General features: G+C 35.5%; 1 protein-coding gene across 1 annotated transcript in view; it reads left to right on the top strand.

Moving 5' to 3' along the window:
- CNTNAP2 (contactin associated protein 2) overlaps window positions 1–27,721 on the top strand; it is a 1,026,949-nt gene that overhangs the window by 697,371 nt on the left and 301,857 nt on the right. The window contains exons 12-13 of the mRNA XM_058833182.1: window positions 1,343–1,462; window positions 25,228–25,428. Of these exons, the coding sequence (XP_058689165.1) occupies window positions 1,343–1,462; window positions 25,228–25,428 (321 nt within the window). The remainder of the gene's footprint in view (window positions 1–1,342; window positions 1,463–25,227; window positions 25,429–27,721) is intronic.

Raw genomic sequence — 27,721 nt, 5'->3', positions numbered from 1 at the left:
ACATCACAAGAAAATTGTAGATACATAACAGCCTTTGGCCTTGCATTCATGCCACATTATCACTCGATTTTTTTGATTTTCTAACTCCACTTTCCTTCCCATGTCTTGATATTTGGTTGGAGGGCTTTAAATGTGTGTGGGTGATCAGTCAGTCATCATCATCAGAGCCCAGAAAAACAGCTCGTCCTTATGGACATTTGAAATAAAGCCAGTCTTAGCAAAGAGATTGCTTGAAAGAATTGCCAACAAATTAGATGAATTTTTTGAGTGGATATGAAGTCTGGTTAAACAAACATTTCATTTCTTTTAGCAGCTGATTGATTGATTCCAAACAAAAAAGCATTGCCATCTGGTCCTTAAAAACAAAGCAGCATTACACATTCCTTTTTAAAGAATTGTGTAGGAAAATATTTATGTAATTCACAATTTTTATACATATATACACAGAGAACAATTTATATAAATTATCAGTTTTGCTTTTTCTTAGCATAAAATTCTTTCTTCATATTTAATGCACATAATTTTTCAAAAATTCTACATTTGTAAGAAATATGTAACAAATTTGTAAGAAATTTGTAAGAAAATATGGGAGTTACTAGAAAAGATTCTATGTACGATGCTTATTATTATGTCTGAGCTCTTCAACATAACACAATTTGACAAACAATTTCATAACTTGAAATAGAAAGCAGTATTCAAGGAAAAATTGAAACAAAATTGTCTTCTAAATCAATTAAACTTGTTCCAACAAATATTGTAACATTTCATGTCTTGCTGGACCAGGGAATTGATTCTGTATGTATGTATTAGAGAAACTGCATCTCTGTGTAGAGACAGGCATTGCATGTAGTGATAAATTTCACAATTTTGAAACTCAGTGTTAATCTGAGTTGTAGTAAAACATGAACAATTACAAAATTTACAGAGACAAAACACATAAGTTTTTTTAGTAACTCTTAAATAAAAGCTTAAGTGTAAAAATATGTTTTATCAATAGAAGTAATAGAAACTTAAATAAGAATACACACAAAGTTATGAAGTATATTGTAAAAAAATGGTTTAAATATATATCTTGAAAAAGCATAATTTTTCCTTCCTCTCCCCAAGCTGTTTCTTCCTATTCTATATTTTCCTCACATTACAAAAACAGAAAATATGTTCTACGAGCTTTTAACCATATAATTTTTGAAAGATGCTTTGTTTTCTATGAACCTCAGTGATATTGTTTTAATGTCAAAGGTACAATTCTTTGAATACAAACAAGATCCATTAATTGTCCTAAGAATTTTTTTTCCAAGTTAAAACTATTCTTATTACTCTCTTTTGTTTTATTTCATTTCAGCTATTTATGAACTCTCTTGTGAAGCATACAAGCACTTGGGCAAAACTTCAAATTACTACTGGATAGATCCAGATGGCAGTGGGACACTGGGACCTTTGAAAGTTTACTGCAACATGACAGGTAACTGCATTGTATTTAATAATTTAGATGATTGTGATGCCTTGAGAAGGCTGACCTAGAACAGAGGCTAGACAGAGTTAAACATAAAGTAGATATTTATTGAAAGGCTTTAAAGGATACAGCTTGGGCAGTGCAAGAGCCTGGCCAGGGCTACACCCAAGGTGGATCTAAAAATGGTCACAAAATGGATGACAGGTCACGAGGTCTCACATTTTTAAAAGTTTTGGTCCATTTACATATTGGGGTTAATTGTCCAGTCACAGCTTCAGGTTATGAAGTGCCATCCTTCTTGTTTTCTCTTTTCAGTCCACTGTTGTTCATTCTTTCGGGCCTGAAACTTGTCATGATTGTCCTTGGTATCACTCTAGAAAAGGCATTGTGTTGTCTACCTACTCTGTGAAGAGAGCTCACTAACACTTCATATGAAGCTTAGAACTACATACCTAGGAAGTACAGAATCTGAAAAATATGAAAGCTAAAACTTAAGGCATCATTTGAAGGGGGATTTGGTTTTTTGGGTCTTTTCAAATGTAGTTAGGAGAAAGAGGCTGTTCATATTTCATATTTCTTGTTAAAATAAAAATAATTACTAAAAGCTTTTCATCAGGGATCATCAAATCTGCAGTCACTATTCAGGATAGGCTGAGAAAGGCAGCAGTTAATCCATTTAATAAACTTTTTGAATTGCACCTATTAGTCTTAATAGGTCTTTGTATCCTCATTGTTGCATAACTAAAAAAATTTTAAAAGGTTCACAAAGAGAAAAATCAATAGATATGGCTATTTACCAAAACTGTTGTATATCAACCTAGGGGTATTCAATAGTATCTGTGGGTCACAGAGTGTTGTAGAAAGCAGCTTACCACCACAGGCAGGGAATAGAAATTAATTACAAAAGAAGCAAAACATTTGAGTTTTCTTTATTGTCTGTTTTGTCTGTTAAGCTAGGTACATCCTTCTAACAGCAGTTAAACTGCGGAGATAATATATATAACTACATTAAATTATTTTAATTTTGTTGTGTCTATTGTTTAATGCTTTTAAGACTAGTTTTGTATTCTCACCAAAAGTACCAAATCTTAGTCATCTGTGTTGCCATGATGATGCAGGAAAATATGACAGTAAAAACAGGGCAATTTTCTATACTGAGAATATATTATTTCTTTGCTCTGTTAATGTATAGTAGTTGTCTCAGCACTTTGAAGTATTGGGTAACTGATTAAAAAAACATGTACTCTGTCTTTTCCCAAATGTCTGCAAAACAAGTTTGAGTTTCATTCTGTTTGCATTGAAAATCTGACATATGCCTGAGTCCTCAGATTCCATCATCAGCAACATGAAGGTGAAGGCACTATCAGGTTGAAACCCTGTCTTGGACTTCTTAGAGAACACAGGTGCTGAAGCTCCCACAACTCTTCTGGAGGGAGAAACCTGGACATATCTGGGGCTGTGGGATGGGTTTTATTTTTATGGGAGAGATGGGGAGGGGTGCATGGCACACGCAGCAAACCCTGGATCAGGTGCTCATAGCTGGGCAGCCTGTAGAACAGGAGAATACCACTGTTCCTTGTTGCCATTAGTGCCTGTGTTTGTATGGTAAATGCATACCTAGAAAGGAGCCTGATCAAAGATCTGAAAGTGCTGTCAATCCTATTTGGACTGGAGGGACAGGCCAATCTATCTGTCCTGAGACACAGGTATAAAAGCTTCTTCCAGAGGTATAAAGGATCTTTCAGATCCTGAGCCATTTAGAGATTTTAAAATCATAACTAGCACCTTGAACAGCATCAGTAACTAATCAGACAGGCACTGCAGGAAACAAGGCAAAGAATGCTGCCAATTAGGTGATTTCTGCTATTCAGAACTGCTGTGTTCTGTGCTAGCTGTAGCTTTTTGGTTACTCTTCAACAAGGGTAAAATTGTAAATTAAAAATATACTGCCCTAGTGGGGTTAGGCACAGAAAAGTGCCCTCATCCAGTACAGCAGCATTGCTCATTCGTGTTAAATATAAAAATATAACAGAAGGGCCTAGTAGGTTCTTCAACACTGGGGGAAATAAAAAAAAAGAAGTAAAAGTAATAATTTCATTTTACTTACATTCTTCATCTTCAAAGCAATTTCAGAGTATATAAATGTGACCTTTTCCTAACCAGTGCAAGGAGATCATGAACATTAGGATACATGATTTAGTTCACTTGGATATGTGATATGCATGGAAAAATGCAGTTTTCTGTTTTAACTGGATGACTCTCATCAGCAGCTCTTTGCTACAAGACAAAGGCAATTTGCACTAATATCCGTATAAATGTTGCAGTATTAAAAATAAAAACCTAAAACAACTATTTCTTCATTACAATGCAAATGACTACGAGATATGTGAAAATTGATGGAAAGCAATTTAATCTTTGCTTCTAAAACTGATGATTGTTCCCATCTGAGTAAAGCTCATCACCTGTGTAATACGGTGTAGTGACTAGACCTTGCACCTGTCACAGTTTTTGTTTTCTTTGGATTAGTGGTCATCTGAGGCACTAAGGTTGGAGGGCAAAGAGCTACAATTTTAGGAGAAATTTCACAGCACCTTAAATCTTTTTCTGAATCTATATAGGATATTATCTACAACATGCATACTAGTGAAGGGAAGGAGGTTACTTGAGGACTTTGCTTTGCTTCATCAATAGCACAGCTCTGTAGAACTCCGTAGCAATATTATCTTGTCATACAGCAAAAAAACACTAAAACATGCCAGAATAAGAGCAGAACTGTCAAAAATTTTAGTATCTGGCTTGTGCTAGTCTATGGTATTGCTAGAATTATATTTTAAAAATAAACTAGCTGAATTATAATTAAATATTTTTTTAAAACATAAATCTAAGTGACCTATAAATTTAGCTATACTGATCAGTATGTGTAATATACTAAATGAAAAAAATAGTATGACAAGGCAGTGATATTTTATTTTAATAGAGATTCTTAACTGTGCTTTCCTCTCTAGTCTGAGAATCAAATCTAAATGTTCTTATTCTACCACTGCATTAAACAAACATCTCTATATTAAATTACTGCTCAAGATACTAATGCACATTTTAAATTCGCCTTCTTTCATTCAGGTGAAACTAGCAAGTAGAGAACATTTTAATGACTAAAATGTAAAGTGCAATTTGCTAGTTCCATTCCTTGACAACACAAGTCCACAAAGTTGACAAAGTTAATGTTAATTTTTGCAAAACAACGTGGCTTAACAGCTAAGTACAACTTTCACAATTAATGTAATATAGTTTTACTGGAGCAAAATGTTGGATAGTAAGCTTCACTCTCACTTGACTGTAAGCCTTCTGGGGCAAGGACAATGTCCTGAAAAGCCACTGAAATTGTTTATTGAAAAATTATGGCTTTAGCCCTTGGATATGCTGCATCACAAATATTGAGCCACAAAATTCATAATTTCATCATTATATCAACATTTCACCTAGAGAGTATGTAGTTGGAAAGCATTAATATATTAAAATGTACCAAACAATATTAAAAAGAAAAAAAAAAAAAAGAGATAAAAAATTGTGGTGCTGAAGACAGCTGTCTGGGCATATTTCTGGGCATAATCCATACTCAAGTTTAGTGTGTCTTAATTTAGTAAACTGGCAAGTGTCATGACAAGACCCACCCTTCACAGATGTTGCTGTGGTAACTAAAAATTGTTCTGATTTCTAAGATGTGCTGGTGATTCAAAAGCACAGTCAAAGTCAGAAATATATAATTGAATGTGCTCCCAGCAACAGTTCATGATCTCTACAAACAACTCTATTTTCAAAGAAATCCCCAAACTCCTCCCTCCAATTATATTGTCTGTTTTCTCCAGATAAAGGTTCTACTCAGAGCTGTGTTCTAATAGTGAAGAGGAACTAAGCACTTACATTTTATGTTCTCACAGTAGAATGAAGATGCTTGAGCTATCACATTCAAACTATCTATTTCTGGTGCAATAAAATAGCTAGTCAAAATCTAGGACATTGCTGTTCATGTTGTGCATTTTTCCAAACAGTTGTCTACAGGAACTATGTAAATTTTAGGAATCTTTATTTTATTTGCCTTTCTTTTTTCTTTTTTTTTTTTTTTAAAAAAGAATATTGGAAATGTTTAGAGGAAGAAAGTCACAACTTTTCAAATTAATGCGCTCATGGAAAAACTATTCCTTGATGCTGTGTTGTGGCACAATGTTTAACCATTTGACTTCTTTTCAGTTTAGCCTCTTCTGTGGCTAAGGTCAACAGGAAACTCTTTTAAAGCTCTATCATCTTACCTTTTCAGAGGCAGGTCTACAAGATAAAGTTAGTCTCTGCATTAAAACTGTTTTTTCCAAAGCTGGAGGGTTGTTCTCTCAGTATCCAGTTTGATTTTTCCTGATTTCTCCTTAATTTTCATTAGAGCAGTAGCTGTAGTGGAAAGAATTGCTCTTTTAAGGTATTTGTTAGAATATCTTAATATCCTAAATGTGTTAGTGCAAAGTTTGAGTATATTGCAGCTTCATTCCATGCTCTATATATAATTTCTGAATCTCTAGGCCTGATTCCTTTTCTTCTGACAGATTTAGTTTCAGTCCCATTGAGAAAGACACAAGAGATAAATTGAGATAAATGTTTCTCTTTTTCTCTGTTTGGTACAAGGAGGATGGTGAAAAAGTGTCAGATGAGTAAGATTATTGAGATCTTACCTTGTGCATTTGTCCTGCAAGAATTTTTAAAGTGAGGAGTAAGTAGAGGAACAATGCAGAGGGACCATAAGGGCTGAGTTATTTATTCTAATGGCTGTAAAGGATGTCAGCGGGAGAGGCAGATCAGCACTCTGTAGTTGCTTGAGGCTTTAAGCTGAGGAGAGGAAAATCATAGCCTGCTGTTTCTAGTGCTTCATCACTTAGACTACTGATGCAAAGTAGAACTGAAAGGTTTCATAATGTATTTTACCAGAAGATATGTCAGTTAATTCTTTCTATTGGTCCTGAAGTCTTAATGCCTCCATGATGCAGCTTTTATCTCATTTCAGGATCCAAATAGCTTCGAGCATCATGGCTCCATTTGAGTGGTACTTAGCCTATCTCCTTCCCAGTACAATTTGTTTGCCTCAAGCCGCTCATCTTCAAACAGTTTGAGAAATCATTATGAGTATTCATAGCCTGCCTCATTAAGGTCAAATGTACGAGGTGACTTCTCTACCCACTCCCTTCCCTTCTCTCTCTTCATTTTTTTTAACAGAAGTGCCACATGTAATAATTATCACAATGACTTTGTGAGCAGATATTAAGCAACCACAACTGTTGTATCCTGTGACTTTTCTCTCTTCTCTCTGTGAATAATAGGTCAATGGAGTGCTTTATACTATGACATACATGGAAACATATGGCATGCATATAAATGTGCCATCACTACATCCTAAAGAAAAGGGCCCTGGAAGCAGTAAATGTTTGATTCTATTGCTCATATCTATATAATCAGTACTTGCAGATGAGAATTCTTACCTGAGAACTGCATTACTGAACTTCCAAGGTATCAGAAATTTTATTCATGCATATATATATAAATATGTATATAAAAAAATGTATATGAAACAAAATGCTGAGCAATTTAATTCAATAAAATAAATATTTATGAAGAATTTAATAGATTTTTGTTGTTAACTAGAATAGAAAGAATTGATACATATTTAAAAGCAATTAACAAAATTTTGTCATTGAGCAATGCCAAGTTGTTCAATGACGACTATACAGACCTTACCTAGTGTAATGCCATTGCAGAAAGCTTCCAATAATAATATTTGTGTCCCTTGCCTAAAATAGAGCAAGATAAATGGCTTCATTTTCTCAATTCTTGCATGTGAAATGAAGATTTTATTTCTAACAGCTTCTCATACACGTTTCTTTACATTGTAGAGGGTTTCTGTGAGGATTTTTAATAGTCTGTCAGTCTTTTTTGCAAGTTAAACTTACATTTGAGAGGTAAAGAGAGGAACAAATATTTGAAATTAATTGGGGCTCTTGTTGCAGGTTATCCAAGCCTGTTTCCTTGCAGATGATACAATAACAGAAACAAACATAGCAAAAAAAAAAGGGGGGGGCGGGGAATATCAAGGCATCAAAGCATTTGGAACACAGTTTTTGGCTGTTTTGACTTATCAAGCCAGACTCTTAAAAAAGAAAGGAGAAAAAGTACAAAGAAAGAAGAAATTGTCATTGAAGCATCAGGGCATCATGTCTAGAGCAGCATCTCTGATGGCAGACTTTCTTCCTAAGGTGAGTTCATCTTCCAAGCACCACAGTAAAATAATAGACCCATGAGAAACCTGGAAACAGAACAGACTATGTTTACATCTTTGCCTGCCAAGTTGACTGAAGTATCCTACATCTCAGCTTTAGTTCACTCATTATATTTTTCATCTGCTCTTATTTACAAGGCCTGTCCTTTTAATTCTGGGTTTCACTGGTACATATTTTCATTTGTAATCAGCTTTTCTCATTGTTATTTTTAATTGATGTCAAGTTTGGTTTGTTGGGTTTGCCTCAGGTTATCACTAACAAGTGATGTTGTTAGGCACCCCCGTGCTTGGCAGTGATTTGAGTTTGACTGGTTAAAGCCAATATCTGGATGGCAATGAATGAGTGAGAGCAGTCTGTTGCTGTGTTCTGTGACAGCATGTTGAGTTTGTCATGTTGTCAGGCTTTTAAGGATGGAAAAGTAAAGGACTACAGTCTGGTATTAAGGGCCATGGGATTGTGATGGGTTTTTTTACTTATCTTTTATAATGTTCACGACATAAACATACACTGCCATAGAAACAACCTCCACACAGTCGTGAAGATTCTAATAATCTCAGGGCTCATTATGATATAAAATCATAGATTTTTTTTTTTTTTTTTGACGGGAGGGGAAGGTTGTGAATCAACACCTGATGACTTCATTAAGCAAAAATGTGTAAAAATGAAAATGTGATGTCATGACTTAAGGGTTTGAGTAAATCATGTTAAATTTGCATGATCCTAAATAATGCTAGGATAATTCTAGATATTTTCTGCAGTCACTCTTACATGTGCAGAAAGGGAAAAGCTAACCCAGTTTGCAAACCCAGAGAAAATATCTAAACCATAAAACAAAAAATATGATGTGAAATCTGCCTCCAGGACAAAATTCTTGATTTGTTCTCTTTCAGAAGAAAACAAGTTTTATCACTGACACTCAAGGTGGCTTCTTAAGTCACCAAGTAATAGAAACATTTCTGGCTGCCTGACTACATTCCTGTAATTGTTCTTCTTTTTTTTGCTCCCCCATTTTGAACTCTGAAGCATCATATAAGAATAAACATGAATAAAAGTATGTCATGTCATCATCTTAATGCATTTCAGATGCTCGTAGCTGGAGCAAACATCCATACATCAGGCATAAGATGACTAAATGTGTAATGAACTCAAAGCACGAGAACAAATTGGCTTTTGAGAGTGACATAGCAGACTTAGTTGAAAATAAAGCAGAATCTTTGTTTTGCTGAATTATTTGGTCTAGGAGAAGCAAAACATCCTCACATCATCTGCATATTCCTTATTTGTTGGAAAGTAAGATCTCACAAATTAGAATACAACAATCCTTCTTAGAATTCTGTGCATTGCAGGACCCCACAGGCCTATATTTTAAGAAATATGTCCATAACTGGGGGAGTAGAGAAAAAGGATGGTTGGAAATAAAATTATGATCAGTACCATCTACCTCAGACTGTTACTGTGAATGTTAGAAGCAAATATTTAGCTCTTGACTCACTCCCACACACTTGTTCCCTACTGGGGATGTAAGGAACTTGGCACAAGCTGCTTCAGGCCAGTGATATGCTTCAGTTATCCCTAGAAAATTGCTCCTGTAGAGAATATTATTGAAAGGCCAAACAAAACTTGTGTTTTCTGTAGAACTTTTATTATTGCTTTTGGTCAGAAAATTAAGGTCAAGTAAAGGCTAGACAGTTAAATTACCCCTGAAATAGTAGGAGTTGGTGGTGGTTGTTTGCAAATTTTATTTTATTGTGATGGTAATATTTTCTCAGAGTTTTTCTGTTGTTTGGGGGATAGAGGTACAGATGATGTGAGGTGGGTGTTTTTGTGTATTCCCTACATCACTGGGAAAGCCATTCTATGCTTCTGTGGGCTTTGCCTCAAAGCCTGGAAGGTGTGAGTCACTAAGTTCATGTGGGATTTGTGGTATACGGAAATACTTTCCCATATGTGTTTCTCCCTTACTGCTTCCTTGTCCTTAACCAACAGTGCAAAGACCATCTTCTCATAAAATCCTCTCCAGGGCTGCTTTTTATTGACTGATACTACCATCTTGTCTTGTTGACAGTGGGACTAGAAAGAACACCATTTAACTGTTTGAAGTGTTGTTATTAATAATTTCTCTGAAACTGGAATCAGTGTAGATAAATGTTCAAAGAGCAGATCAGTTAAAAGGAAATATCTAAAATCCTGCTCAGACCACAAATGGTGTATCAAGCTCACTTATTTCTGAAACAGATAGTCAAGGGATGAAAAAAATACAGGCAATTTCTAAGAGAGAAAAGAGTGAAATTTCTAAGAGTCTAGAAAGACTCTAGAATTTCCAACCAGCATTCAGGGTGCAGTGCTGCCAACCTGATGTGTAATTTTCTAAATAAATTTGCCTAGAGAGGCAGGTAAGCTGTGGTGTCATTACTGCTGTTAAAAATTCTCAGGCTTTCTTTTTGCTCTGAAAGACAAGTTTTAAAAAGAAATTACTTGGGCAATGAATAATCTGCAGAAGATATCCATTTTGATCTCTACTTACACATCTGGGGAATGTACTGCTGATGAAGTTTCCCCAGACAGGCAGCAGATGTACAGAATAATTCTCCCATGTCTCCCTTCCAGGACTTACTAATAGGTTAATTATTATAGATTATGTAAGAATATGAGTGTACAGTGTTCTTAAGTTTCTGTGTGAAGGCTGTCTTTGAAGGCTCCCAAAAGGCCCCAAGATTATTTTACGTTTGCATTTTAGCACTTAAAATTGGTCTTAGTGCTTTTCTACAAAAGTGGACAAATAAATGTAGAGTAACTATAATATGAACCCACAGACAATATTTTTACTAATTTCAGGTATGGGCACACATTTTAGGGCAGCACCAGAAGTATGCTGTAAACTCCCCTCCACGTCTTCCACATGGCAGTAAAAAGACTGAAGGGGGATAACAACTAGGGCAAAAATTACTTAAATCTGATGTCATCTGGAAATTTGCCTTTTTTTTTTCTTTCTTTTTTTTTTTTTTGTATTTAATTTTTTAGCTTCAATGTCACAGAAAATAGTGCTTCCTCTGAAAATATGTTAGTCAATCAGAAAATGTTATGAAAAGACCACTTAGATCCATTAAAACCAATGAGGAATTTTCCTAGTAGAACCAGACTTGGTTGCAACCTACTGAGATCCTTGTTCCACCGCGCCAGAAAGTGAAGAATGGCTGAAATAAACAAGATACAACTTAAGATCAAACTAATGCTACCATCCCATATAGTTTAGTGAAAACATGACCATAAGATGAGCTGTGAAACTTTGTACAGTGAGTAGGGAACATCAACAGCCAGAGAACTTCCAGAGAAAATTTCTAGATTTGGAATGGGAAGATGCAGTTGCAAACCAGGTCTCTTTTTCAGAAACTGATAGGTGTAAGGATCCCCTCCCACTTGTGCACTGGAAGCCATGCATTTTAGTGTTAGGGGTCTGGGTTCACTTTTATTATGTTTGGAGTTCACATTATTAAGAGAATTAACATGTTTTTTATGCTTCCTGCTTTAGAGTTTTTTCCATTTGCTAAGCCCAAGTTTTCCTTTCTTCAAAAGGCCTGGAAATATTTGCTTTATCTAGTATGTTTCAGGATATGCTTCCCTGAGTGAGAGCTATTGATGTTATCCATTATCCTAAATGAGATTTATTAGATTAACTCTGCACACACTGAAGTATTCAATAGTAGGAAAGTTAGGGAAATTGGTGAGAAAAAATTATTATCTTCCTAATTATTATCTCCTAACCCTTTTGTGGGTTTTGGCAAATCAGTACCCCAAGCCTTGAAATGATACTCCTCCAAAGGGAATAGCTTTTTATCTTCACTTTGGGATGCACTTGTGGATCACAAATGGAAATCATAGTAGATTTTCTTCCAGAAGAGCGTTTGCTGACTGCAACAAATAAGTTTGTCAGTAGTGATAACAAAAATAAAATATGTTTAATAGCATGTCAGTAGCAGTAGGAAAAAATACTGTCACAAAACAATTGGAAATGGCAATGTAAATTATTGTGTTGGATACCTAGGACCATTGCTACTGGATTGGATTCCCTTTTATTTAGCAACAACTTAGTGGACAGGAATTGATGTTCTCACAGAGACATGGATATCCCATAGAAGCTGACTTACCTCTCCAAAGCCTGAGTGTGCATCATTTGTGTGCAAAGATCAGACATGTTTCTACCAGAAGCATTTTTGTACTTGAAGGTGCATTATTGCTAATTTTGTTCTGGTAACTACCACAGAACTGAGCTGAAACGGTCAATCTTACTTGTGTAGTATGGTGAGCCTCTGATGAACAGCCAGCTGAGCAAATTGGATGCTAACCAAAAAGTGTACTGAGACTATTTAGGTGACTGACATCTCTGCTAGGCAGAGTGGAAACAACTGGGGCAGATTCATAAGTATTTCTGGTCAAGAGTTATTAGCAAAAGGACTTATGAATTTGTGTTGTGCACTGGCGTGGATATTCATGGCTTGTCCATATCATTGCATAAAACAAATTACTTAGAAATTGCAGATCTGTGGGAAATAAAAACTACAAAAAAAAAGTCACTAACCTATTTACCACTGTGTCCTGGAGCTCTGAACGGTTGCTTCACTTCTGCCTGATACTCCTGCCATAGCTGATGCAGATTTTTGCTACAACTGTCGTATTAATATAAAAATCGTGTTACTTAATGCTGTATCAAAAACCTATACTTTCAAATGTTTTGCAGGGCTTTGTGGCATCTGGCAAGTAGAAGTAGTGCCATCTATGGCAGTAGAAAAGAAGCATTGCAGATGCCAGAGACCAGCAAACCACAATTTTCGTTGCATTCTAGATAGAAGAATCAAATTAGAGTAGCTGCTGTTTCAGCCTTCTTCCTAGTAGAAGTGGCTAATCAATCTTATGGGTTTTAGTAGTACATGAAGTGCCAAAACTAGACAATTTTTCAAGATTAAATTTTAATATTTTCAAATCACACAATGTTTTTTGAAAGTGTAACTAGAATAAAGATAATTTCTCTTGAAATTACTTCTGTTCCTCCCCTGGCCTTTTGTTTACAGGCCTGGGAAATGTCTTCTATTAACTCAGTTGCTAACACTTGGTTGAAATGTATTTTAAACTAATATTTTAATACCAACATCAATATTGAGTCTTTTCCTGTTTCCCTCTCAATAATACTTTTTGCTTCACGTGATCTCTAAGTTATTTCTTCAGAATCACAAATGTGACTGCATGTGGAGTGATTATCAGTATTATCTGTGTGCTTTTGAGCAAATAAAAAAGTAAACCTAAATCCTGGCCCAAACCTGTGGATGTCTTGAGGTAGTCAGTTCTCTCAAACAGTCTGTCCTTTTGTCTCTGCAAAAAATTCCAGGGTTTGTTTATTTATTGTTTTATTTCTTTCATGTAGGTATGTTCTTTTAGGTTTGGGGTTTTCTGTTTGCTCATTCATTTGGGTTTTTTTCCTTTTTTAAGGCAATAGAAGGATCTTTATTTTTCATTTATTTGCATTTATTTTCATCTATTTCTATATATTTATATATTTTATTGATTTATTTATTCTTATGCCTGAATGAATACCTGCTAACTGCAAGAAACTAGATTTTGAAGAAAATGAGAATGTTTGCCCCTTTTCTATATATTGCAAAGAATTTTCCAGTTTTAGGAAATTCTTAAAATCTTTAGTTTCTTGATCTTTTGCTTTTGTTGAATTTAGTGTTCACTGAATTTCAGTATTGACATTTAAATGCCGGATATTTTTATAGACGGCTTTCCTTTTGGGATGCAATCTTTTTTTCATGGGCTAAAAAAATGTTACAAATGAAAACTGGTTTTGTATCTAAAAACTCAGATTAGATTTGGTTTTTGAATTAATGATGGACACCTTTTACTTTGTGATAAATTTTCTGAGCTATCCAGCCTGAATGTTAATGAAATTTTACTCACTAAGTAGGCACTCAGTAGATTACATTGTAGCGAATTTCATCTCTACTGAAATGTTTGAGTTGCAACATCAGCCACTCTGAAACAGTTTTCTGTGCCCTAGAAATTAGGAGAACTCACTGTAAGCAAATGTGTTAGTGCTGGGTAAGGAACAATGTCTGAATCTCACATGCTCTCTACTCTGTGCAGAGTTCATGCAGAGGAAACCAAAAGCCTTGCTTTCACCTCTGACATCCCTACACCCAAAGCAACGTAGAGGTTACAAATCCCCTCACTCACACTGCCTGAATGTCCAGACTACTTTAGAGGGACACCCAGCAGCTGTGGGCAGTGCAAGGCCAGCAAGGGAGGGACAGGCCCCTGGGCAGAAAGAGTGGTACTGCTCATGTGCTCTCCTTTAGACACTGGTGGCTGCTGACTTTGTAGACCACTATCTTACCTCAGGAAGCTGGAGGAAGCAGTGAGGTCACCCCTCAGCTTTCTCCCCTCCAAACCAGACAAGCCCAGTGCCCTCAGCCACTCCTCAGAGGACTTTCCTGCCAGCCCCTTCCCAGCTTTGGTGTCCTCCTATGAATGCCTTCAAGTATCATAATGCTCTTTTTAAATCATGAGGCCCATAATATCACACAGTCCTTAGGGAGAGGCCACATTGGTGCTAAGCACAGCAGGATAATCACTTGTTTTGGCTGGCTGGTGATGCTGTGTTTGATGCAGTCCAGGCTGAGGCTTGCCTTCCTGGCTGCCAGGGCACACACTGCTGGCTCCTGTTGAGCCTCCTGTCAGCCAGCACCCCCAGACCCTTCTCTGCAGCCACTCCTCTCCCAACCTGTCTGTTGTTGCTGCATCCCAGGTGTAGAACTCAACATTTGCTCTTGTCAAATTGCATGCCCAGCACTCCAATTTATCCTGTACAAGGCGTCTTGTCCCCTGAAAGAGCCAACAACAACTGACAGTTTAGAATCCTCCAAAGGCTTGCTCACCATGTGTTCAATTTCTGCATCCAGGTCACTGATGCAAATATTGAACAAACTGGCTCTAGAATTGCACCCTGAGGAGCACCACTGGTCACTGATCACCAGCCAGATCTAACCCCATTCACCACAACCCTTTGAGCCCTGCTCTTTGGCCAGTTCTTCACCCAATGGACCATGAGCCTGGGGTTTGAGGTGATGAGTGTGTTTTCCTCCCCTTATTTCTTTTACTTTTTCCCCTCTCAATCAGTGGAGAAGTCTCTTTTAGAGAAGTGGAATGAAAGCTTTGACCCATTGAATTCCTTGGAGAAATTTTGTATCTACTTTTGTTTCCTTATGCACCAAAATTTTGTCTGTGCATTTTGAATTGTCCTAATAGTTTGGAAGAAATAAATATGCATAGTCAGTTATGCAAGCTGCAGACCTGCATTTGGAAACTGGCAAGGAGATTGATTTCTGCAGCTTCTCAGAGTGTAACAAAGTCAGACTTCATAAAATCTCAGCATATGGTTCAAGTATGTCATCTTCTGTAGTGGGTAATATTTAGAAGTTAAGCAATGACAATTATCAGCCATAGTGTACACTTAATATACATATATATATGTATATATGTCTGATGGTAAGAGGAACTTCATTTTTGAATGTCACTATTTTAATTTGATCTATGGATAGTTTAATTGCTCCTGAAGAACCTTGTGGAATTCAAAGGGCTGCCTTAATATTCAAGAGGGTATGATTTGTTTGTCTCCTTCAAGGATACAAACTTCCTATTTGTTGAATATAGGGAAACCTAATAAAATAAATAGCAAAGTGGCTGATAATTAGAGAAGGCACTTGAAGACCCCTAAGTAGTTAATTGCCAAATGGTTTCCATCACCATTGAAAATTTCATTTTAGAAGTACTTATTTTATTCCAGACATCATCTTTTAATATTATGATGGAAAATTATTTAAAATTCTAAATAAAATGTAGTCAAACAGCTTAGTTGACAGGAAAGGTGCATGAGGTGCATGTGTGCTTTCCAAGAGAAAAGATTATGTATATGTAAAGAGTGATTGAGAGAGGCCAAAGGGTAGGCCCAGGCCAAGCAAGCTGGATATACATGGATAAGCTGTAGTCGACTTTTGCAGGAGCCAGCTTGACTATATATGGAATTTGTCTGATCCAGTGTAGTACTGTCCATAACCTCTAAATATCAGGCTGATGAATGCAGAGGTGTTTCCTTGTAAATTTCTTTTTGCTCCAAGAAAATGTTTTGCTGTTGTAATCGTTGTTTTCCACATATTTTTGGTACCTTAGAAGGAACAGAGACAGTTTATTACCTCTTTTTCCACATACAAAAAATACTTAGCTATTCAGTTCTGTTGAATTTGAACTACAAAGTTCAATTATGCACAATCGTGAATATTTCAGCATCTCAGAAATATTAATTTAAAATATATCATTTCTACATAATGAGACGTGTTAAATTTATTAATAGATGGTGTTATATTTCTGAGTGGTTTTGGAGTATATGGGATAGTATATGCAAGCCTTTGAAGAAAAAGAAAGTAATGTTAGACTTAGGAAAACAGCATCTTTGTTTTCACATATGCTACCCTCCCCTCCAAATTCTTTGTTTTCTGTATGCTGTGATTTCTATACTGAGGCATAAAAAGACTATTCAGGAACACTAGGTTTATGGAAATAGACATATTCCTGCATTTCTTCTCATGAGCACAATGTTAGAAAGAACTTCCAGAAAGCAAGAATCCATTGGATATCTGCTAGCAGGATATCTGCAAACAAGGCTGCTGGTGCAGCACTGGGCTTTCTTCTAGTGTTGTTTTTACACAGAACTGTCTCTGAGTTATATGACACTTAAGGTACAACTTTACAGATGCATACTGCAAAGATAGTTAGAGTTTCTGAAAATACTAATTAGTATTTCCTTAAGAGAAACATTTGTATAAAAGCACTCTGCTCCTTCAGGGAGGAATGGTGTCCCATGAAACAAGCTGTAGTGTTTTAATGAAGGTCTTGAGATGAGAGGGAAAGAGAAGGAATCCTTTGTCTGCAAAGAAGTAAAAAACTTAACATTCAAGAATTTTCAGAAGTTAAAAGTTTCTTATTGGTCTAGCATGATCTTTATTCTCCATTCGTACAGTACCTTTAATTATACTCATGAACTTTACTACTTATAAGTACAAGTGGGATATTTGTGTTTTCACAGGACCAATCTGTGTCTTCCACTGTAAGCTAGCATAGAAATTAATGTTTTTTCTCTTCTGTCAAATTTAGATTGAGACAGGATGAGATCATAACATTCAGAATAGGAAAATCTTTTAAGCATACTTTATTAAGTTTGCTGACCTTACTATGAAGTCTGATTGACTTTTTCTTCTTTCCTAATGTCACTCTGTGCCACATATCCAACCACAGGCCTACTAAAAATTTTCATAGAATGTATTTCAAAATAATGCACAGCATGGTAGTTTAGTATAGAATTCAAGTCATGCTTCATTTGATAGATTACAAATAAAGACATTCAAGATATCAAAATTATTCTGTCAGTCACAACATAATTAAATTTCATTCTACTGTCCATCTTGTCCATCCAATACCAGTGCTTTTTGAATTATCTAAAGAAATTTTAGCACAGTTGTCAAAAAATACAGAAAACATGATTTTGCGCTAAACTATATATAATGGTAGTTTTTATTATTTAATTAGGCTATGCTTAGGTTTATGTAGTAATTAACATGGGATTTCTAAATTTAAATGTGGCCAATATGATTCAGAATAATGATTAAATAATTGCAAACTACAAAGAACCTGCACAAAAAGTTGGAAGCATAAGTTCTCCAATTTGGAGGCACTTTTTGAAAGAAAAATAGAAAGTTTTTCAGGAGGTTGCCCAACATTCAGTTTATTGATGCGCTAATTAAAAAGGGTACTTCAGCACACTAAATTCCTTTTCCTGTCTGTCTATGGAGTGGGGTTAGCAAGATGTGAGAGAGGAGAGTAGAGTGTGTTCTTCTTGAGAGAACTAAGTTTGATCAGTGAAGAGTATGGTGAGGATTCAAGCACTTTGCTGTGGAATGAGAGGTAAGGGGAGTTTTTAGTGGTAGCACTTGACACCTGCATTAGTCTTTTTCTGTCTCTTTGTGAGAACAAAGTCAGCCAAAACAGCCAAGGAAATGGTTTCTCGTGGTCCAAGCTAACATTGTGAAAGCTTTGAGAAGCTCCTTTCTTCAGGATATCCTTTGAAATAAATTTTTAAAAACTGTGTTACTTTTTTTCAGTGATTCTAGGAAGACCTGTTTGGGATCATAGCTAAAGGATTGTGCTATGTTGCTCTGTAAAAGAAAAAAACAGGCTGTAGTTGATTATTTTTTAAGTGCATAAGCTCCTATGATATGCTAAAATAAACTGAAAGGTGCTTTAAAGGAGACATATTTGATCTTCCTATTTGTATACTTGTTTATATATGAGGCTGCTCCTCAGAAAGTAGAATCAGTTTTTGATTCTCCAGTCATTGAACTGCTAAAAAAGTTTTCAGCCCTTACCCAGATCCTGTTCATTGTGCTGAAAACAACCACACTGTTAATTCTTTTATGTCCTTTGTTCTTGACTTTAATGTTCCTTAATCTAAACTGAACTGCAATTGCCATCTGTTAGACCAGGCACTTAAATGATCCGAGTCCTCCTTCATATGGCTATGCTGTATCTCATTATTTATTGTCCCTTTCAATATAGGATTATTTTTAAACTCATGCTTCTAATAACACCCATAGGAGATAATTTTTGACATTAGGGCCCAAATCAGATTTAAGCTTTTTCCCCCTAGGCACTGCTTTTCAGCATAACAATACCTGATGTTGCAGTCTCTTTTCTTTAAAGGCACAAGTGAAATCTTATTCTGATTCTCAAGGTACTGTTATCATTAGCTTTTCACATACAACTGTGTTGAACAGTTCAAAATCATCTCTAGTGATCCAGAGAATTCATCCTCTGCTTGCTACTTCACTAGTCTCCCTTGAGATTTCTAACAAGTTGCATTGGAACAGCCATTTCATAATCACTTCTCTAGAAACATTTGGTTCCCTGAAAATTGTATTTTGGTCACTTCTTTCCACTCTATTTTGCCAAGTATCTGAATTTATCTATTATTTATAAATTATTAGAAAATCATATCATTCAGTATCACTGTAAGTTCACCAAAAAAACCCACAGTTTTCTCTTTCCTGAATTGCTATGAAAGAGACTATGTAAATACAAGGGAAGTGTATTGCCTCACAAGACACCATCATAAGTAAAAATGAACATAAGAGTCTTAGTTAAATTTGAAGATTCATTATTATCTTGATAAGAAACAATCAAAGGGTGGAATGAAAGGAGTAGACATAGAAAATGAGTGCAGGAATGGCTCAATTACATTTTGGGATTGCTCCTATTCCCCACCTCTATAGATTAAGAAACTGACTGACTTTGTTTTCTATAGAATTCAGTTCATAAGAACACTCTTCAATTACTCTTTTTTTTTTTTTTTTCCTGAATATTGGATTTTTCTGGTCTAAACCCCATTTTCTACATTAGTAAGATGATAGCAGTTCATATCACCAGAGTAACTGCACTGACATTTGCAAATCTCAGGCAAGACTGTCAAAATACTCATTAACTTCAAAAGAAAGTATATTTTTAATTTTTATAAACTCAACTGTAGCTCCTTTGAAGTCCATAGCAGAAGTAGTTTTAAATTATTATATATAGTTTTAAGCTTTTATAAACAAACACCCACCAAGAGAAATATAAAAAGATGGAGAAGAGGATATGGGTGGCTGTAATTTTTTCCACATCAGTTGTTTACACCGGGTCTTGTGTCTACAATACTGTTGCAAAAAGGGTGCTTAGTTTATTCACATTGCTAATGACTGTTGTGTTACCATACAACTAGGCTCTTATCAGAAAACAAAACTGTAGACCTTATAATATGAGATGATTGCAGTTGTAATTTTTGTCCTCCCTAGAAGGCAGTCCACTTTTAAATGGGTTGTCCTGTCTAGTTTCTTGAGTGATTTGTGGTGTAGTATATTGTAGAACAAACATGATGCAGTAATCTATTTTGAAGGGACAAAAGCACTTATGATGGGAAAAATCAGGATGTCTAGTAAAGAACTACCTCTAGACTTTTATATGGTCAGGAAGTCTCAAAATTATCTTCTCCAGATTTCAACCAGGAACCAAGGTGTTCGCATACGTCAGCCAAATTTAGGTCAGGAAACTGCATCCATCAAAAAACTCACCACAGATATATTGAAGGAGAGAGAGAGAGCTGATCATCTTTCCTGAGAAATCAAAATATTTTCTGATTTCTGGAAGATACCTACTCAAATAATATCTTAAGCATATAAGCCCATTAATAATAAATAAATAAATAAATAAAGTTAAAACTTTAATACTCTAATAGCAATAGATATAACTGTAGATTAAAAGGAAAGGGGAAAATGTATCTATAGCTGTGGAATACAAGAATTATGTTTCCTGATATTTATTTTTCAAACTTATTATCAGTTAACTATAATTACAAAAGATTACTTAATTTTTTTGTCAGAAGCAAGTCTTCTTGCTTTACTGAGCACCAAGCAAATGAGTGAGGAAAGTTCTGTAATAGAAGAAACTGACTGTCTGTAAAATCTTCAATAGCATAATGATAAATATAATCATAACATCATGAAATAGATTGAATATGAAGTGGTAGAAATTCCTTATGTTAATATTTGATCTGATCACTTGAATAGCTGGTGATCAAGGAAATTTTTAATTTCATTTCTCTTTTTATTAGTGAACCATTACTAATACTTATTGATTATTTTACTAGCCACCTACTTCACTTTTTATTGGAAAAAGGAGTAGTGAGTGGGCAGAACTGTAAGTCAGTCATTGCAACTGAAAAGTATTTTCAGCAAAATAAATTATGTCACTTTATTGTCATTTTAAGGAAACAGATGGTCATTTCCTTTCTTAAAAAAATTATTCTTAAATTAAGGAACTTAATCTTACTGTAATATCTATCTGTTAGAGAGGAACTGTTTCAGCAAAGAGTAATGTACAGACTAAATTACAGGGAACCTATTTTCTCTATAATTGCATCAAATGTATTAGCAGTTTGGATCTAATTAGATTGTTCTTAGTGAAAACCATTATGAATTCTATTAAGAATCTATGGTTACTGGTTTTAGGCATTCTATCAAAGAAAATTATACTTCCTCTTCACTGCTAAAAACAAAATAATGGAAGAACCCCTATTTTTTTTCTGGGCAACTGCAACATGCTGTGCACAATTAAAATAAGCACTAAAATATGCATTTGAATGAAGAAGTGGTCATCTTGGAGGCCCTTATCTTCCTGAGGTGTTAGCAATTACTGGTGCTGGTGCTCTGTCCTCCAGCGGGAAAGGTAGAACCAGCCCAGTAAATCCAGCTAGGAACTCATATGCTTCCCTGTGTAGGGAAAGTGTATTTCAGTGGTACAAAAGCCATGTGACAACTGTGACTGTCAAATTGTCTCTAAACACTTGTGTTTAGCAATGGTCACATTCCAGGTGTTCTTCAAACAACAGCTCATGTATTAGGGGAATACTCATTCCAGAATTGTGGTGATGGTAATTGCCAGGAATAAGTATAATGTTACTGTTAACTAGGACAAATTTTTCACTTCTGTGGACCTTAAATGGGACTTCTGTGTACTGTATTGACAGAAAAGAGGGATATATTAACCATGAATACCATATCCTGTTCTTAGCTACATGGGGAGAATGCCATAAATGGTGAGGATACAGGTATTTGAGATAGTGTGACCTATCTGTACTACCTTTTCTGTAATGGAAGGTGAATTCCACCTCTCTCAAGAATGGTCTCAAGAAATAAGGAGTTTCTGAGAAACTGAAAACATGAGTGAAGATATTGGCCTTCAAGTTATATGCCTAGATGATTTCTGTGGGAAGTACAAACATTAACAAATTTTAAGACTAAAAGGAAAAAAACAGTTTTTAATAGCACTCAGTGGATAACATTGAGATTTCTGCCTGGCATCTGTCTCTTTTGAGTCTTTCCAGACATCTTGAAGCCAGACACACACACATATATATATAGCTATAAGTATTCAGAAGTCTGCATCTTGTCTGTGACCACATTGCCCTGTTAATGTGTTTTCCCAGCCCAGGAAAGGCCCTACCTTCCCATACAGTTTTGGTCCTTGTGTCATGGCAGTGCTTTACAGTTAAATCAGGAGATATATGAACAGTGTGAAATCCTTTGTGTGAAGGAGCCTCTTTCCTGTACACCAGCCACAACTTTTGCTCCACACTCTCTCTGTGCCTGACCTGCAGGCATAGATGCTTCAGCTTCCAGAGTTTGGACAAGACAGCTTGCTGAATGTGTTCATGGGTCATTTGAGCCCTTTTTTTAACAAAAAATTAGTTGCATGTGAAATAAGACCTAGGTTTCTTTTCAGTATCTGACCAGGTGTATCCTAATCAATCTCCCATCATCTTTTAGACAGCAGGAAGAGATTGAGTTTCTTTCCTGTAAAAGATTATTGACTTTATGCACATATATATGTATATTGATAAAAAGATCTATTACAAGGCGCAACGAGCACTTAACTATTATTAGTACTTGTATTTTGACAGAAAGGTCCTGAAATAGTTCAGAGGATGCATTTGACTGGCAGGAGTATGTTTCTATCATCTTTAGTACAGTGTGCCACAGTAAAGATTAAACTTCCTAACTCGGAGGGGAAGTGACAGTATATTGGCTAGAATCTGCTATCCATAATAAAATTCCTTCTCAAACATAGTGCCTAACACAATTCCTATTGCTAGTCCCATTCCTGTACCATCTTAGTGGCTACTCTATGAGTCTTTGCTGGATCAAAAATCCTATATAAGGCTCTAACTGTCCTAGTACATTCCTTTCTGACATTTTTGTGTTCTTACATGTACAGTGTTTTCTGCCAAAAATGAGAGGTTTCTGTCAGTGAATATATAAACTATCTCAATCCTTTTTTGAAAATGAATTTGCAGTAAACTTCCATCCCAGGCTCTTAACAGAACTGGATTATATTCTCTATATAATTTGACAGGTGACAATTATAATTTTTTTTTTGGTACTTGGGAGTGGGATTCCTCTCTCCTGATTTTTCTCAACGCAAGAATACTGCTGTGTTTTATAAAGGGCTTCGAACTAAAGATATGAATATTAAAATAATAACTGTCTTGCATCACCTGCTGAATTTCATCTCATTTGACTAGTGGTGTGTACAACTTGTGGAGGATTTGTCTGCTTTGCTTACCTTATCTCTGAAAATTTGATTAGAAAGACTTAACACTGTATCAGTTGCAACCACATGGGTCCACATGATTCCATATAATCCAAAATAGCCTGACACTATGCGGTAAAAATTAAGACTGGAAAATAAGGCAGAGTACAGAATCCAGAAGATAAGGATAATCATATTGTGGAGTGCTATCTTGACTCTGGGTCGCACCAAAACTCATCAGTGTATGTGAGCACATTCCTGTGAACTTGCTGAAGAAGTACTGAAACACTTTTGAGTATGTGTCAGTTTGGCAAAGTGTTTCCATGTAGTTAAAATATTGAAGTGCAGGCCACAAGTTTTGGAATGATTCAGATTTGCATTAACAGGCAAGAGATTTACATAGAGGAATTGAAAACATACTGCAATGCACTGCATTTTATGGGGTTTATTGCTGCAAGGCACATCTGTCAGGTGAATTAATATACTCAGAAAATGCCAGGTGATCTCCCTGGAGAGTCTGTTTTTGTGATAAATACAGCAAAGTTAGCAGCGTGGTGTGTTTTGTTTCTGCATCTCTGAAGGACAACTGTGGTCAGTGGTGCTGCTTGGCAGAACAGCTGGGTCAGAGACCTGACTCATTTGGGAAACTGGACTTTCATACAAGCCAGTTGAAGGCACCAGAGCAGACTCGTAGCAATGTGTTTTAAGGTTCTGTTTAAGGTTCTTTATTCCAAGGCAGACTTATTTGACTTTGCCCTCAGTGGTAGAAATATATACGGCAGAAAAATTAAAATTAAAACAGAAAAACAACTTAAAATGTGAAAGAGCCTTACATGACACATGTTACTGACAGAATCTGACACACTTCTAGCAAGTTTTGTGGTGATGTGTTGTCTAGAGAAAGGATAAGTTCCTGTGTTTCTTTTACAGAGGATAATTGACCTATTTCACTCCTTGTCTATGTGAGATGTGCAATATGAGTAGTACATATCAGCTGAGATAGTGGCTTTTTAGAGTGGTACCTAGTCAACCTAAATTTTAAAATTCTTCACACCTAAGTGATAGAATAGCATTCTTACAGGAAGACAGTATCAATAATATTGACTGAATCTTCATAGTTTTCATTCTGAAGCCCTGTGTTACCTGGATAATATGTTTTCCATTTTGTTTCAGTGGAATGTCCCTCTAAGAAGAACAAATGGTTGGTCTATAACAGCAAAGTTTCTCTGCCTTGTCTTTGTTTCCTTTCTAAACTACCTTACAACTTCAACAAATCTTGCTATAAAAGGAGTGTGGAATGTGTTGCTTCATTATTATAATACCTCATCTTAAATCTTCTCTGGTTACTTCTGACAAACTGTTCACAGTAACATTTCTAGTGACTTGATCAGTAGTTTAAAGAAGTGCAATGCATACAGACATTGTTCTGGGCTGGATATTAAACACTTTTTGCATGACCCTGCAAAAAAAGTTTGTTGGAGGTGTTGAGATTTTATTTTTATATTACTTATTATATTACTGTATTCCTTATAAAAAAAATGAAGTTGTCTTTCCTCCTACTGTGTGCCTTTCACAACTAAACAGAATATTTTTATATTTCCATTCTACTTGGATTAGTTCCTGTGGTGCTATCTATACCATAACCAACATCAGTAAAGTTATATGGTGCTGCTGTCTTAAAATATTTAAGTCTCAATAAGCAGTAATTTTGCTTTACCCTAGAACACATCCTGGGTAAAAAATGTGGAAACATTTTCAGTATTAATTGCTAAATGAAGTAATTGAAAAACTGGTGCATCCTTGTTGTTACTTTACTACTACTTTACTAAAGCAGCATCTCTTGAGCCCACAGCAATTTACCATGCACAGTGAATGTTCTTCACATAAAACACTGATTCTTTAGGTCATCAAGGCTTCTGTCTTTCTGATCAAAGTTAATCCTTATTAGTTCCATATGTAACTGAAGGTATCAGTTGTTTAAGGAAGACTTCTCACATGGTATATTTGGTATCTTTTCATAAAGGTGATCAGAGTTTCTTCCCTTCATCAGTTTGTAGTTGGAACTATGTTGCCACATGATGACCTTTCATGTGCAGAGCCCTTCTTCCCCACTACCACCTCAAAAAATTTCTTGACAAACACTTTCAACTTTTGTCAAAGGCCTAAATTTATTTTAATTCAGTTCCACTGTCTGTCTCTTACCAGTTCTTGTCTTGTCTTTCTTGCCCTCTCTTTCAGAGGATAAAGTATGGACAACTGTGTACCATGATTTGCAAATGCAGACTTCTGTGGGAGGCAGCAGCCCGGAGAAGTTATCTGTGCTGCAGCTCAACTACAGTGCAACAATGGACCAGATTTCTGCCATTACCAGTAGTGCTGAATACTGTGAGCAGTTTATCTCCTATTCTTGCAAGATGTCCAGGCTGCTGAATACACCAGGTAAGCTGAGAATGGGATATCCATTAAATATGGTGTTAAGAAGCTTTATCTCAACAATTTAACAGGTATTGCTGTTAGATAAGTCCATTGAACATACTTCTTTGTTTTCCTTTGTTAAAGGACAAAGAGGGTGAAAATACAGAAAACATTATTTTCTTTGGAAAATTTTGCTCACTACTAAAATGTTTGGTACTGTACCAAGTGTTAGTGTGTTCTCCTCTCAGATCTGTTGCTCCTTAAAGCAGGTGGCATTTGGTGAACACAGTAACTTTTAAAGATTAATCAATAGAGGCACTGAAAAATTGCTTTGAACTTTATCCTGGTTTTCTGGTTGTCAGTTTTCATATGCTACAGTCAGCAAGGGCACTGGTTGAATGAAGGTTAGAATTTTTCCACAAACACTTTTGAAACAGTTTTGTAAATGCAGAGCATTTGTGGGTAATCAGATGCCTTATACATTGTAGAGAATGGCATGGTCAATAATGCAATTGAGTGAGAAATTATGTGCTATTACCTACAAGTAGACTAAGTATAAGATTATTCTTTTGCTGTGTAGTTTTACTGGAAGAGAAGAGACCCTTTCTGTACGTGCCTCCTCAACAAACGTTGCATGTAACCAATAAAAAAAAAATTGTTGTTCCAGAATTAGAACACAATGAAGGGATTGTATTTTAAAAGCTCTATTAATATGTAGCAAGTACTTTAGATATGCTTTAATTGTGTATGATAGATTTTGATGTTAAATAAATCTTAATGGTACTTAGGGAAGACTGGTTTATAAGTGGAAACATGCAACATATTTTCATGATTGTGAACTGAGTTCATTGTGATAAGAGCAATTCAAATGCATTTCAGATTAATTTAATGGCTGCATGCTTGCAGTGTTATACTTTAGTTTGCTGTCCCTCATAATTTCTTTTGGTATATTTTCCTATGGTGCTATAGATAAATATTCATTTGGAATGCATGAGTATCTTATTCCTATTTCCATAACCATTCCATTACTTAATAGACACTGTAATGCTTGTTACTCCTTTCCATCCTCCCTGCTGTTTTTTAACTATTTCTAATGCATGGTTTGTCTCTGTTGCTGTTATTTTGTTTAATTTAGCGTAGCACAGAGACTCTGCAATGTGGAAAATCATTTCTTCCTTCTTGGGCCTTAATGTATAGGATCTTGAATCATGTTCAAAACTATAATTGTTCTGATTAGATTCTGCTGATGGATACAAGCTCCCTGCTTGCATATGTTTCAGAAAAGTTGTATACGAGTGTAGCTTTGGCAGGTATTTATAAGGCAAATTTATTTAGTAGTAGAGCAGGAGATAGTTGGCTTAGAAAGCTCATAGTTTTCACAGAGTGTAGTGTTAGGTTTTTCTTCTTGATATGTATAAGACTATTATTTCAGGACCAATTTGTACATGTTTTTTGATTTATATTATAATATATATATAATATTATATATATTTCTTATATATATCTATAGTAAAAGAAACATACTGTAATTGCAGGTGCATCTTGAATTAAAGGACAATTAAGCAGCACACAAAATAATAACATGCTGATTTTTAATTTTTTTTAAGAATCAAGCAGTTCCAAATATTTACATTTTTAAGGTTCTTAGAAAATTTTGAGCATACTTTGTAGGTATCTCCTTCTTCATGCTTTCACCTTTTCTAAGGAAAAATAATTTCTCTTAGAAATTCTTTATGAGCCATTTTTGGGGGGTCTGGAAAGTGAGTTTCAACAGATGTTCTATAATGTGGGATTGTTTTCTTCCCTTTTAAGCGAGAGAAAGAAGCAACAATAATTTTTACCTAGACAGTAACAAAAAATCACACTGCAGTGTTTGCATAATACCATAATGGTTTGTACACATAGAACCACAGTGATTTGTGTGTTAGTGGGAAAGAGGCCAATACATTTTCTTTCTATGTGTTCTTGGCTTCAGTGTGTGGTTTCTAAACTAAGGAACTAATTTTTCATACCTTTCTCTCTTTTGGAGGATTGCCATATTTGCTGAATATATTATGACACCCTATTCATCTCACAGCACAGCTTGAAGCACTCATGTGGCATCTTCCACCACTGAGCTTTGTATATAAATCATTGCAGTATGGTTCCCACAAAAATAAATGGAAAAAAAAAAAAAAAAAAACCAAACCAAAAAATAACAAACAAAAGATAAAAAATAAAGCAAACAAACAAGCAAACAAACAACAACAAAAAAAATTTTGTATTCCTCCAGAAGTGAGAACCTTGTGGTATTGCAGCCAATAGTAAAACCTCTATT

Source organism: Poecile atricapillus, chromosome 2 (genome assembly GCF_030490865.1).
Source record: "Poecile atricapillus isolate bPoeAtr1 chromosome 2, bPoeAtr1.hap1, whole genome shotgun sequence".
NCBI classification, from domain to species: domain Eukaryota; kingdom Metazoa; phylum Chordata; class Aves; order Passeriformes; family Paridae; genus Poecile; species Poecile atricapillus.
Note: the sequence above shows the minus strand (reverse complement) of the source record. Positions and strands in the feature narration are given on the sequence as shown.